General features: G+C 40.9%; 1 protein-coding gene across 1 annotated transcript; it reads right to left on the reverse strand.

The window, feature by feature from the left end:
• Positions 1–1,764: 1,764 nt before the first annotated feature.
• On the reverse strand, positions 1,765–6,271 carry PDHB (pyruvate dehydrogenase E1 subunit beta). Its single transcript, XM_007937286.2, has 10 exons — positions 6,230–6,271; positions 6,090–6,143; positions 5,071–5,178; positions 4,918–4,980; positions 4,784–4,819; positions 4,359–4,644; positions 3,604–3,714; positions 3,167–3,258; positions 2,328–2,469; positions 1,765–1,910 (listed from the first exon to the last, which is right to left on the reverse strand). Exons 1-10 carry the CDS (start codon positions 6,269–6,271, stop codon positions 1,765–1,767), a joined length of 1,080 nt encoding a protein of 359 aa, XP_007935477.1.
• Positions 6,272–14,256: the final 7,985 nt, after the last annotated feature.

Here is a 14,256-nt window from a genome sequence, read left to right on the forward strand (position 1 = left end):
TTTGTTAACATTTTAAAGGAGTCTTACTCATTCTCTAAGGGCATCTTTTTTTGGGCAGCAGCATGTTGGAATCAGTATTTCTACCAACTGAAGGAATTGGACAAACAAAGAAGGACAACATTCAGTCACAGCAGTGAATGGCCTTTGTGTTGCAGTCCCACCTACCCCATCAGGGAGCTCCTAGAAACGTTGCTCTCGTAGTACATTTCCTTATTCTGAAGCATCTTTTGGTTATTGCATAGATAACTCCCATTTTTGTTACTTTGATTTCATCTTAGACATTAACACTATAGCCTGTAACAGTTATGTTGCTGAGGTCAGAAAAGTCACTAGAGTTCTTCATTTTCCCCTCAGATAGAACAGGGAAAGCTCATAACATTCTAACAGGAACACCATCATGGTTAGAGAACTCAGGGCTGCTGTTGAAACTACTCTAGATCTTTTAGTTAGAACGTACTAACACAAAATATGTTACTATCAGAAAAAGCTCTCACCGATTAGAGGATCTTCTCAATCCTCAGCAGTTACATTTGGGGTTTGGCAGGGGAGATCATTATTACAACACAAGTAAATTTGGCATCTATAGAAATCAATCCTGGTTTTCAAAAGATTTATCCAAATATGTCATCGTTTTAATGTTACTCATTTATTGGAAAGATTCTTTACCCTATGATTTGCTTAAACCTTAAATAAATTGCACTTTAAAGGATTATAAACAATCCATTTTAAACTTCAAGTACCCACATCAGTGTTGGTTACTATGCAGAGAATGTCATTGTGTATAGTTTCATGTAATCTATGTTCAGCTGTATTTTTTATTAAAATAAACCATGTCAAGACAATGTGTTATCTGTAGCTTGCCTCGATATTTCAGATGAGAACTTTTTGATAGCACCTTTTGTAAACATATACATCCACACAGTATTTCTTGTTTATTTCCCACCTATCCTCTTTTGCTTTTTCCCTCCTAATGAATCAGAGCTAAGAATCTTGCCTTGCTGTTTAAATTAGGTACCACCTCTTTGACTGTCTTAATTTAAACCATCTTTTCTATCACAGCTTCTGAAGAGCATAGTCAGTGTATGACAGAATGGCTGGTTTTTGGCAATAGCAAAAAATATCTGACAGGAATTTTGCAGGTAAAACTATCAGAATTAGGCATTTGAAGAAATCTACAGGTTCCCATTCCAAGTGCTATGTGTGTCTGGGTGATTAGTTGCTGATGGAGGCAGTGAGGCCCAAGTCCTTCTAAAGTTAGTTTTGCTATTTGGGATAAAGTGTCAGGTGAGTAAAAGGAAATAATCATTTTGTACTCCATCAGCTTATTTTCCATGTGGTACTAATTTCTTAATAGAATTTTAAGATTTCCACTTCTCCTTAAGAATATAAAAATAGTAGTCATAGTCAGGAATTCCTTTATTCTGTATCAAAACAATCCAATAGTAAATGTAGATTATACACTTTTATACATGTAAGTTATCTTTTTATGCTGTATCTTTCACCAGGCCACTTCCATACCTTGTCCTTCTAGAAAGACAGTAGCATTTTACATTGGTTTTATTTAAACAATATGGCAACTATAACAGACAAAAAGAAGCATGGAGAGTTTTCCATACACAAGCACATTTAAACTTCTTCCCAGTACAAAAACATGTATTGTTGCTTTAGAGAGTACTTCATGAATAAAGTCTTATGGTAAAAATCCAGGTAAAGTAGCAAGTATTTTAAATAAGAAATTCCAATGACTTAAAATGTAAACCTGAACTAGATGTTTAATGTCTTCTTTATTGCAAATATGATATCTTTGACCTGAGGTACAGAGTTGTCTTCTAGAATCTTTGCATAAGGCATAGGGACGTCGGCACCAGTGACACGAACTGCAGGAGCATCCAGGTAATTGAATGCAGGACCTAGGAGAGAAGAATCACTAAAGTGAGAGAGAGGCAAGAAAAGATGGGCTTAGCTGAACATTACCACCTTGACACGAGTGGCTGGCTGAAAAAGAGAACAGAAGGTAAAGGAACTCTTAATTACAAGGAATTATTTCTTATTTGCTTTTTAACATTCAGCCAAAGGAGAAATGCCAAACTGGCAAGGTCAAAGCTCAAGTTATTTTGTCACTGCTACCTTTGAAAAAAAAAAAAAAAAAATTTTACTGAAATACAATTTATGTACAGTGAAATACACAAAAGTAAAGTGACATGGGTCAATGCTTTTTTTTTTTTTTGTAATGTTCCCTCCCTGTCACTGCTATTTTTATCCAGTATTTAGGTGCATAATGTTGATTATAGCGTGACTGTAACCAAGAACCAGTTTCTTTGAAATACCTTCCATGATCCTGGCACAAATTTCAGCTCCTACTCCAAACTGTGGCCATCCTCCTTCCACAGTTACAAGATGATTTGTCTTCATGACACTGGCTTCTATAGTTTCAATGTCCATTGGTCTGATGGTGCGCATGTTTATCACCTAAACAGGTAATACACTTTATAGAGCCACTGCATCACAAATAAAGCCTTGCCCCCATCATGCCACTTCCTTTTTTGTTTCTTGTCCATCTTCGAGTCTAGGAAAATCTAATCTGCCTCTTCACATACAAATGTAAAGGAAAGTTTCAATTAAAACAAAAATCTTAATCTTGACTCTAAGTAGCTGTTAATCTGCAGAATCTACTTAGCCTTCCTTAGCCTTAACTCCCCTCTCACCAAAATCAATATAACATGTGAGTGTATACCATGTTCTTGGCATCAGGCTAAGTGTGATTCTTACAACACCTATGATGGAACAATATTTCCATTACCCCTACTTTACAGCTGATGAAACTGAGACTTAGACTTGCTCAAGCATAACTAGTAAGTGGTGGGTCCTGGATATGAAAGGGTTAGGTTCACTTCTAATTTTCCTCTCTCCCAACCTCCAAATCCAAGGTTGACCTCAACTTGACACAGTAGAGAATATTCTAAAAGATCTAGAACTCAAGTGGCTAATAGATAAAATATTAGAAAAGCAAGTGGGCTCCAAGTTTCAAGCAGTGGCGAAACATAAATGACAAAACAAGACTGGTTACATCTACCTAACCTGTTACAGAACTCAAGCTTCTAATTCTAAATCTTAAATTTAAAAGCAGACTTTCTGACTTTTTAAGAACACATGAATGTCCACCCACCTCACATTCAATTCCCTCTTTAGACAGCACTGTTGCGGCTTCTAAGCAGTGGCCAACAGGTCTTGAATGGGAAACCACGGTTACATGCGTCCCTGCAACACAGTGATCAAAATCCGGAGGTCAGGATGAAACTAAAGATTCTTTACCACTCTGTAGCCAGTTGGGGCTCTTGCTCATGTCTTCAACTCAACTTCATTCCAATGACATGAGGAATGTGGCAGCCTTGCTGGAAACAAAATACAAATCTACTGGACTGAGATTTAGAAAAGGACAACTCTATGGGAAATAGGGTACCACACATTTTTTTAAATTTCAACTCATCTATGATTTTTTTTTAATTCAAAGTAAAAAGGCACTAACTTCTCAGGTGAATCTGATTGATACAAACAGAGGGGCTGGATTTAAAACAGTGTTAAATACGTATTAAATTCTTTTACCTTGCTTTTCTATTTTGGCTTTTCCAATAGGAATGAGAAAATCTTTTGACTGAGCTGCTTCAGGGAGTTCAAAAGGAACTCCATACATCAATTCATTCTCTAGCATCACCACTGCAAAGTATTTAAACAAAAATAAATACACAAATTACATGCAGAATGACTAAAAAGGTATATACAGCAATATCATACATTTTATGAAAATCTCCACTATGCTGATTAACAACAAAAAACCATTGCCATCTATCTAGTTGATTAGTCAGAAATAAAAACACTCACATTCTTTATTATCTTTACTGTACCTGTAGATCATTAATATTTGTATGAGCTGTCTAACCCCCACTACCCCAAAAAAACCCAAAACCTACTGCCATCAAGTTGATTTTGACTCATAGTGACCCTATGGGACAGAGTAAAACCACCCCATAGGGTTCCCAAAGTTGTAATCTTTACGGAATCAGACTGCCACATCTTTCTCTTGTGCGGCAGCTAGTGGATTTGAATGGCTGACCTTTTGGTTGAGCACTGTGCCACCAGGGCTCCTTAAGTCCCACTTGAAGCCTTTAATGAGCTCTTTTATGCAAAGATTTTAAGGTATTTGACTGCTAACCAGAAGGCTGGCGGATCAAATCCACCAGGTACTCCTCGGAAGGAAGACTGGGCCATCTACTTCTGTAGTGATACCACTCAACAGCAGTGAGTTTGGTTTTTATTTTGTGGAGGGGGGTTGTAAAAGACCCAAGGGTCACTCTGCTGACCTGGATTGTTATCCCGAATGGCTGATTTAATAAGTCCTTTTGCATCCTCTGAATTCCAGGGGCTGACCACCTTTAAGCCTGGGCAGTGCCCATACCAGGCAGCAAAGCATTGTGAATGCTGGGCAGCCACACCCGCTGAAGCACCATTGGGCCCCCTGAAGACTATGGGCACACACTGGAGGCCCCCAGACATATAGTAGGTCTTGGCAGCCGAGTTTATAACTTGGTCAATGGCTTGCATAGAGAAATTGAAGGTCATAAATTCACAAATGGGCCGCAACCCAGCCTGTCAAGTAAAAAATATGGATGTTAGAAACTCACAGCACTGAGGAGTGGCAAACCACCACTCTGTTCCTGCAACAGTCAAACTGTTTTTAGAAAGAAAGATACCTCTTTGGATGACCCTCATAGGCAATATTACATACCATGGCTGCACCTACGGCAATTCCAGTAAAGCCCATCTATAAAGCAAAGCCCAAAATGAGTGAATATCCATAAAAATAATAACACTTTAACCAATATGCCCCTCAAAACGCTTATTTCTTGCTGGAAGGCTTACTTCAGATATAGGAGTGTCTATGATCCTCTTGTCTCCATATTTCTTCCATAGGCCTCGACTAACCTATGATTAGAATTGATCTCATTACTTTTAAGTGTATCTAGCAACAAACAGCCACCTCAATTTTGTGTAACTGGCATGTATTTTGATTACCTTGTATGCTCCATCATACTGGGCAACTTCCTCCCCAAGCAGAAAAACCTTCTCATCTCTTTCCAGCTCCTCATCCATCCCCTGATTTATAGCATCACGAACTGTCACCTGTCACAGGTATAAGTAGTCAGTAAATACAAAATCTTTTAGGATATCATCGAGATCTCTCCCTTTATACATTCCTAGGCCGCCCACACCATATTGTGTAAAAACTAACACTAGAACAGGTTTCTCTTTAGGAGGTCAAAGATTTCTGAAAGTAACTTCTGTTGGTCTTCGGTGTGTTAATGAGAAGCTTATTGAACACTTTGCTTGATGTGCACCCAAGCTTAAGAAAAATGCTTCACTTGGCCAGACCAGCTCAAAAGTTGTTACCTAAGCAGAAAGTATATTAAGTTGCTTTATTTGCACAGTTGCTGTAATAAGGGACAGAGAACTGTCAAGGTAGTTCTGATACTGATACTAAACATCACTATTCATTTATTCATTAGGTGCCAGGCACTGCCAAACGCTGCGTTCTTTCAGGATCTTGTTCAATCCTCACACCCACCTTGGAGGTGTTATGTTACTACCTAGGTTGACAGAATCCTCTAATTTAAAAAAGGAAAGGGGGAGGGGGACCGTTGAGGTGGATAAGGGAAGGTCGTCAACTGCCATTCTGATCCCAGCCAGCCTCACGAGTGTGACACTGCGGGGTGACTGGCGCCAGGAAGCGACAAGGCAGCACGAGTCCCACTAGGCTCCAGCGTGGTGAGCGGCCTGGGGCCTTAAACCCATTTGGGGATCAAGAGGGCTTCCTAGAGGCGATGACACCTGGACAGTTCTAAGGAACAAGGAGGGATCTGCTGAACGAGGAGGGCAAGGCCGTCAAAAAGACCCGGAGGCGCACCGCACGCAGGGTGCGAGAGTTACAGACCCCAAGGCCCGCTGCCGCCGCCTGGCCACAGCGCAGGCGCGACCCTGACTTCGGACCCGACAAGGGGCTCCATCTATTCCTGGTCGGTGTTTGGGCCGGTTACCTGCAGCGCAGCCGGCGCGGTCTGATGGAAACGCCTCCTCAGAAGCCCAGACACCTGCCAGAGAAAAAGGGGGCGTTTAGAGGAGACGCGGAGTAGGCAGGGATCACGAGACTCGCCCTGGCCCTCTCGTTGCTGCTTACCTGCTGAGAGGGCCTCCGCACCAGCACAGACGCCGCCGCCATCTTGCCGGTGTCCTCTAGGCGCGGCCAAAAGACAACACAGCGGAGCCAGCAAAAGTGAACAGGTTCCGCCTCTCCAGACGCCGCGGTCCAATGACAGGGCGCGGCCCCTGCGTGTACCCGCCCACCGGATGACCGAGGGGCGGGGCCTAGATAGCTCCTGGAATGGGCCTCTCCCTCTGTCTGGGGTCAATTCAAATCAACTTTATTGAAAGCAGGCGGCAGCTGACATGCGGGGTGCATACCGGGGACACCCAGGTTGGTGTTGCGCTGGAACTGAAAGTCTGACTCTGAGGAGCAGGATTGCTTGAGGCTGGGAAGAATATTAAGAGGTCATTGTTCTGCGGGCACTAGAATCCTTGAAGCACCAAGTAGCTCTTGCACACACTTCTGTGACAAGAAACTTACCATCTTATGAGTGAGCCTGTACACAGCTACTGGGATCCGACTCATAGCGACCCCTCCTTGGGTTTCCGAGACGGTACCACTACAGAAGTAGATTGCCCAGCCTTCCTTCTGAGGAGTGGCTGGTGGGTTTGAACCGCCAGCCTTCTGGTTAGCGGTCGAATTCTTTAGGCACTACATGACTAGAGCGCCCTGGAATGAGAACAGTAACTTTCATTCACGCCTTAAACTCCTGTTGTATGCTAGGCATTGTGATAAGTCCTTTATACCAACAACCAAACCCCTTTGCCATCCAGTCAATTCTGACTTAGGGAAACCTTACATTAAACCCAGGTTTGAAGGTAGATCTGCTCCATAGATTTTTCTTGGCTGTAATCTTAATGGAAACAGATGGCCAGTTCTTTATTTCGTGGCGCCACTGGGTGGGTTTAAACCACCATCCTCTTGGTTAGTGGTGTCATTTAGTTATCACAGCATCCTTCTCAGGTTAAAAAACAAAACCCTAAACTCACTGCAGATGAATTGATCCCGACTCATAGCAACCCCTCCTTGGGTTTCCAGGACGGTATCTCTATTGAAGTAGATTGCCCAGTCTTCCTTCCGAGGAGTGGCTGGTGGGTTTGAACCACCACCCTTCTGGTTAACGGTCAAGTGCCTTAGGTACTGTGCCACCAGAACTCCTAGTAAAGTGTTGTTATTGTTATGTGCCATCAAGTCGGCGTGTTGGTTAATATAATCTCCGTTTTGCAGATGGGTAAACTGAAGCAGAGATTGGTTAAATGAGCCAGGACTTGAATTTAGGACTGTCTGACTCAAAATGCACAGTTTCCCCCCTGCTTCCAAAAGCAGAAGATAGGGTCTGTCCCGGGAAGAGGTTACAACAACCTGGGTTTAGAGAGGACCTTGTTGTTGTTGTTGTTGTTGTTTGCTGTCGAGTCTGCCCCGACTCATAGCGACCCCTCCTTGGGTTTCCGAGGCAGTATCACTACGGAAGTAGGATTGCCCAACCTTCCTTCCAAGGAGTGGGGCCTTGTTAGGGAGGTGTTAAACACCTGACCATAGGAGCCACACCTGGGAGTTTGCTTTCCTTGCCCAACCAGACAACAGTCTGGTTGTTGAGAGAGAAGGGGTAATTGAAGCAAGGGCAGAAGCTGGGACACCTGGGAAGAGGCTGCAGCAGAGAAGGAGCTGGACAAGGAGGCAGCTTCAGCATGGAGAAGATGGACAGGTTGAAAATCTATGCAGGACTGAAATCAATAGGATTGTTGTGAGGGAAGGGGCAGAGCTGAGGAAGAACCCTGTTTTTTGTTTTTTGTTTTTTGTTTTGAAGGGAGGTGGTGGTCTAGGTTCTAAGGAGCTAGGAAAATTAAGAGTCCATTCAGAACAGTCTTGAGTTTAGATGGCTGGGAGATACCCAGGTGGGATATAAGAGCCTGTAGCTTAGAGGTTAAATAGGGTTATAAATATAAATTTGGGGACAACTACACAGAGTAGGTCTTTACTCTCTGGGCCTCTGTATACTCAACTGTGAAGTGGAGAGGTGGTTTCCAAGGTATGGAGTCAAAACCAAAGTCTCCCTTAGCTGTTGTCATCATTCATTAAATTTATTACATTCAGCCCTTGTGCTTGCTCAGGTAAAGGTCTGGCTGGAAGCCCCAGGAACCACTATTACTTCCTAGACTTCCTGAGAAATCCTTGCATTTGAGATGTCAGCCTCCAAGGAATTCCAGAGTCTGGTCCAGAAGGAAAGTCAACTCCACACTCCACCCCAACACTGAAACATTCCAGGATCAGAATTGCAAAGAAAAGGAAACGTTGGGGTAAAGGAACAATGACCCCAAGAAAAGCCATAATCTGGACTGTAGTCTGGACAAAGCATAGTATTCTTCAGCCATATTTACACAGAGATCAAAAAAAGCCAGGAACACTGAGCCTGTGCAGCCAGTCTAGGAAGCTCAGTCAGAAAGGCAGTGTGACTCTGTAGACCTCAACTAGCCTGAGCTGAGAATTGTCTTTTGAAATAATGGCTGTGGACATAAAACACATTGGGTATATTCATTGTTCCATGTACTTTCCTTTCAAACTTTATTAATGTCCAGGTTGGAAAGGCTGGGCACAATTTTCTATTTAAGAGTTAAAGACAAAAAAAATGAAAGTGCTGAATTTTAAATCCATAATCTTTTCAAAACAAGTCTACGTTCATATGCTCACTAGATTTTCCTGAGAAGAAAGTCTTTAATCCAAGATGTTTGCAGTCCCTCTGGGTTTGACCAATCTTTTTTTTTTTTTTCATTGCAAGCAAAGTTTATTAAAGAGAGCTCTTTACTCCCTGCCACTTCTTCTAGGTATAACTAAAATACAGTAAAATGTGTATTTCCACCACCCCTGAAGGTTCTCTCGTTTCTCCTCCCTATACAACACCCCATAGGCAAATACAGTTCTGATTTCCATCATCAGTTTTAGTTTGCCTGACTTGGTACTTCAAACAAATGGAATTATACAATGTCTATTTTTGTATGTGAGGTAAAAATATATATAACAAAACATTAGTCATTTCTTACATGTACCATTTAGTGACATCAATTAGTTCATCATGTTACACAGCCATCACTACTATCCATTTCCAAATATTCCATTCCCATTAACAGCAGCTCAGTGCCCCCTAACCAATGACTTTCCCTTTCCCACTCTCTCCCACTACCTGGTAACCAATGATAACTCTGGTCTCTGTACATTTACCTATTCTAGATATTTCATATGGCAGCTCTGGTGGCATAGTGCCTAAGGCATTTGACTGCTAACCAGAAGGCTGGCGGTTCAAACCCACCAGCCACTCCTCGGAAGGAAGATTGGGCAATCTGCTCATATAAGTGGTGTCATACAATATTTGTCCTTTTGTGACCAACTGATTTCACTCAGCATAATGTTTTCAAAGTTCATATTGTAACATGTGTCAGAATTTCATTTCTTTTTTTCTGAGTAATGTTCCATTGTATTGCTATACCACATTTTTTAAGATCAATTCATGTGTTGATGAAATTTAGGTTGTTTCCACCTTTTGGCTACTGTGAATAATGTTGCAATGACCATTGGTGTGTGTTTCGTTTTGTTTGTGCCGCTCTAACAGAAAAACCACAGGCAAATGGCTTTAACAAACAGGAGTTTATTTTCTTAGAGTTTAGGAGGCTAGAAGTCCAAGTTCAAAGTGCCAGGTTCCAGGGGTTGGGTGAAAGCCCTTCCATCTTGGGCTTTAGCTCTGCCTCTCCCAGCCCCCACTGGAACTAGAGGCATCTCTTCACTCAGGCAGCTGCTGGCTGCTGAGGCTGACAAACCCAAGGTCAACATGTAAAATGGCACAGTCCCCAAATTATCAAACCACACAGCAGGACACTAGTTCAAGCCAGAGACAGTCATAAGATCAACAGGAAACTTGTCAGGCTGCTAAATTAAGACTTGGCTGCATGCAGGGCCAACTGTGCCAAAAAACTGCCAAGACCTTTCTCAAAACATCACCTTATGTACTGGAAGCAGACCATATCCCTAAGGCAGCGACTTAACTGCTTCAGTAGATTCCACCATGGAGAACTGATTACCAGTCTCATCATGGGGAATCACTACATCCAGGTGCCCAGCCACTCAAATTCAGGCCCAGCCAAGTTGACACATATCCTTAACTACCACAGTGTGCAAGTTTATGTTCTAGTCCCTACTTTCAATTCCTTTGCGTATATATCTAGGAATGGAATTGTTAAGTCATATGGTAATTTTACGTCTGACTTTTTGAGGAACTGCCAAATTGTTTCCCACAGTGGCGGCACTATTCCACAATCCCATCAACAGTGGATGAGGGTGCCAATTTCTCCACATCCTTACCAACACTTAACTGTTTTCCATTTTTCTGCTCATAGCCATCCTAATGGGAGTGAAGTGGTATCTCATAGTGGTTTTGATTTGCAGTTCCAGCAAGTGGGGTCCCATGAGTTGACAGCAACTAACAACAATAACTAGTGTTTTTGTGTTTTCATGTGTTTGTGGCCATCTGTGTATCTTCTCTAGTGAAATTTCTATTCAGGTTCTTTTCCATTTTTTTAAATTGGGTTGTTTTTCATTTTGTTGTTAAGTTTTTCTTTTTGTTATTAAGTTGTAACAGTTATTTATATATTCTAGATAATAAACACTTATGTGATAGATTTCCAGATATTTTCTTCCTTTCTGTAGGTTTTCTCTTCACTTTCTTCATTAAGTCCTTTAATGTACAAAATCTTTTATTTTGATGAAGTCCATTATATATATATATATATTTCTTTTGTTATTTGTGCTCTTGGTGGTATATCTAAAATTCATTATCAAAAACAAGATCTTGAAGCTTTACTCCTATATTTTATTCTAAGAGTTTTATGGTTTTAGTTTTTAACATTTGGGTCATTGATCCATTTTGGTTTAATTTTTATATATAGTGTGAAGTATGAATCCAACTTTATTATTTTACATGTGGAGATCCAGTTGTCCCAGCACCATTTGTTGAAGAGATTATTCTTTCCCTATTTTATGGACTTGGCAACCTTGTTGAAAATCAATCGGCTGTAGATATATGAATTTATTTTTGACTCTCAATTCTCTTCCATTGGTCTCTCCTTATACCAGTACCATACTGTTTTGATTACTATAGCTTTATAATAGATTTTGAAATTGTGTATCAGTCCTCTTACTTTTTTTTTTTCCCCCAAGACTGATTTGACTATTTGGGACCTCTTGCCATTCCATATGAATTTGAGGATCATCTTTTCCATTTCTACAAGAAACACTATTGGAATGTTGATAGGTATTTGCAATGAATTTGCAGAGCACTCTGGGTAGTATTGATAGCTTAATAATATCAAGTTTTCAGTTCATGCACATAGGAGGTCTTTACATTTATTTAGGTTCTCTTTAATTTTTTTCAACAGTGTTTCCATAGTTTTAAGCGTACAATCTTTCACCTCCTTGGTTAAATTTATTTCTGAGTCTTTATTCTTTTAGATGCTAGCTCTGGTGGCATAGTGCCTAAGGCATATGACTACTAACCAGAAGGCTGGCAGTTCAAACCCACCAGCCACTCCTTGGAAGGAAGATTGGGCAATCTACTTTATATATAGAGATACCGCCTTGGAAACCCAAGGAGGGGTCGCTATGAGTTGAATTGACTCAACGGCAGTGAGGTTTTTTTTTTTTTTTTTGTATTCTAAATGGAAGTGTTTTCTGAATTTTCTTTTCAGATTGTTCATTGCTAGTGTATAGAAACAACCAAATTTTGTGTGTTGACTCATATTCTGCAACTTTGCTGAATTTATTTATTAGCTCTAGTAGCTTTCTTATGGTTCCTTTAGAATTATCTACATATAAGATCATGCCGTCTGTAAACAGAGAGAAGTTTACTTCTTCCTTTTATAGTCTAAATGCTCTGTCTAGAACTTCTCGTACAATGTTGAATAGCAGTGATGAAAGCAGGCATCCTTATGTTTTTTTTTCTGATTTTAGAGGGAAAGCTTTCAGGCCTTTATAATTGAGTATGACCTTAGCTATGAGTTTTTCATAAATGCCATTTGTCATGTTGAGGAACTTCCCTTCTATTTTTAGTTTACTGAGTGATTTTATTGTGAAAAGGTGTTGGGTTTTGTCAACTCCCTCTTTTTTATCCCATGAGATGGTCAAACCAAAAAATCAAACCCATTGCCGTCAAGTCAATTCTGACTCATAGCAACCCTATTGAACAAAGTAAAACTGCCCCATAGAGTTTCCAAGGCTGTAATCTTTATGGAAGCAGACTGCCACATCTTTCTCCTGCAGAGTGGCTGGTGTGTTTGAACTACGAACCTATTAGCTAGCACTGAGTGCTTAACCACTGTGCCCCAGGGCTCCATCTGAGATGACAATATGATTCTTTTCCTTCGTTCTATTAAAATGGTGTATTGTATTGATTGATTTTCTTATGTTGAACCAGTCTTGCATTCCTAAAATTAATCCCATTTGCTCACAGTGTATAATCCTTTTAATATTCTGTTGGATTTGATTTGCTAATTTGTTGTTGAAGATTTTTACATCCATATTTATAAGGGATATTGGTCTGTAGTTTTCTTCTGGTGGTGGTGTCTATCTTTGATATCAGGTAATGCTGGCCTCATCAAATGAGTTAGAAAGTATTTCCCCCTTTTCTACTTTTTGAAAGAGTATGAGAAAAATTGGCGTTACTCTTCTTCTGATGTTGTGTAGAATCCCCATTGTTGCCATCTTTTTCAGTTTTCTTTTTTGGAAAGTTTTTGATTACTGATTGACTATCTTCCCTTGATACAGATCTGTTGAGATTTTCTATTTCTTCTTGAATCAATTTAGGTAGTATTATATTGAGTTGTGTCCCCCAAAAACGTATGTCAACTTGAGTAGACCGTGATTCTTAGTATATTTTATAATTACCCTTCATTTTGTGATCTGATATAATTATCCTATGTGTTGTAAATCCTAACAACTATAATGTTAATGAGGCAGGATTGTTGTTGTTGTTATGTGCCGTGGAGTCAGCCCTGACTCATAGGGACCCCTCCTTGGGTTTCCGAGGCAGTATCACTACGGAAGTAGGATTGCCCAACCTTCCTTCCGAGGAGTGGCTGGTGGGTTTGAACCGCCAGCCTTCTGGTTAGCAGTCAAGTGCCTTAGCCACTATGCTACCAGAGCTCCGAGGCAGGATTAGAGACAGTTATGTTAATGAGGCAGGAAAAAATCTATAGGATTAGGTTTTATCTTGAGTCAATCTCTTTTTTTATTTTATTTTTTACTTTTATTGTGATGAAAACATACATAATAAGACATTCACCATGATAACAAGTTCCACATTTATAGCTTAGAGACATTGATGACATTTTTCTTTCTTTATTTTTATTTCTTATTGTAATTTGGGTGAAAATTTACAGAGCAAATTCATTTTTCATACAGTAGTTCATATACATTTTGTTTCATGACACTGACTGCAATTCCCCACAATGCAACAGCTCTCTTCCTATTTCCTCCCCATAGTTACCTCTTCCCTGTGTCCTTCCCTCCCATGCACTCTTGCTCCCACCCCCATCCCACACCCCTTCTCACCGCCAGCTGTCTTCGTGTGCAAACGCTGCCCTTCTGTTCTCCCACTGTGATCACTTAAAGAAGTATATCTACCTGATGTCAATGTTCACCCCATATATCTGTCTTTTGTTTGGCTGGAAGCCACAGGAGTGAGTTAAGTTCCAGACCTGAAGAGTAACCAGGGGCCATAGGCTCAGAGATCTCACCAGGCTCTATCACATTGTTGTTGTTGTTGTTGTTAAGTGCCATCGAGTCATTTCTGACTCATAGAGACCCCGTGCACAGCAGAACAAAACACTGCCCGATCCCGCGCCAGCCCCACAATCCCTGCTATACTTGAGTCCATCATCGCAACCACCGTGTCAATCCATCTTGTTGAAGGCTTCCCCCTGTTTCGTCGACCCTCCACCCTACCAAGCATGACATCCTTCTCCAGGGAATGGTCCCTTCTTACAACATGACCAAAATAGGTGAGACAAAGTCTGGCC

The sequence above is a fragment of the Orycteropus afer genome, unplaced genomic scaffold (genome assembly GCF_000298275.1).
Source record: "Orycteropus afer afer isolate SDZICR_OR568_19922 unplaced genomic scaffold, OryAfe1.0 scaffold00041, whole genome shotgun sequence".
NCBI classification, from domain to species: Eukaryota; Metazoa; Chordata; class Mammalia; order Tubulidentata; family Orycteropodidae; genus Orycteropus; species Orycteropus afer.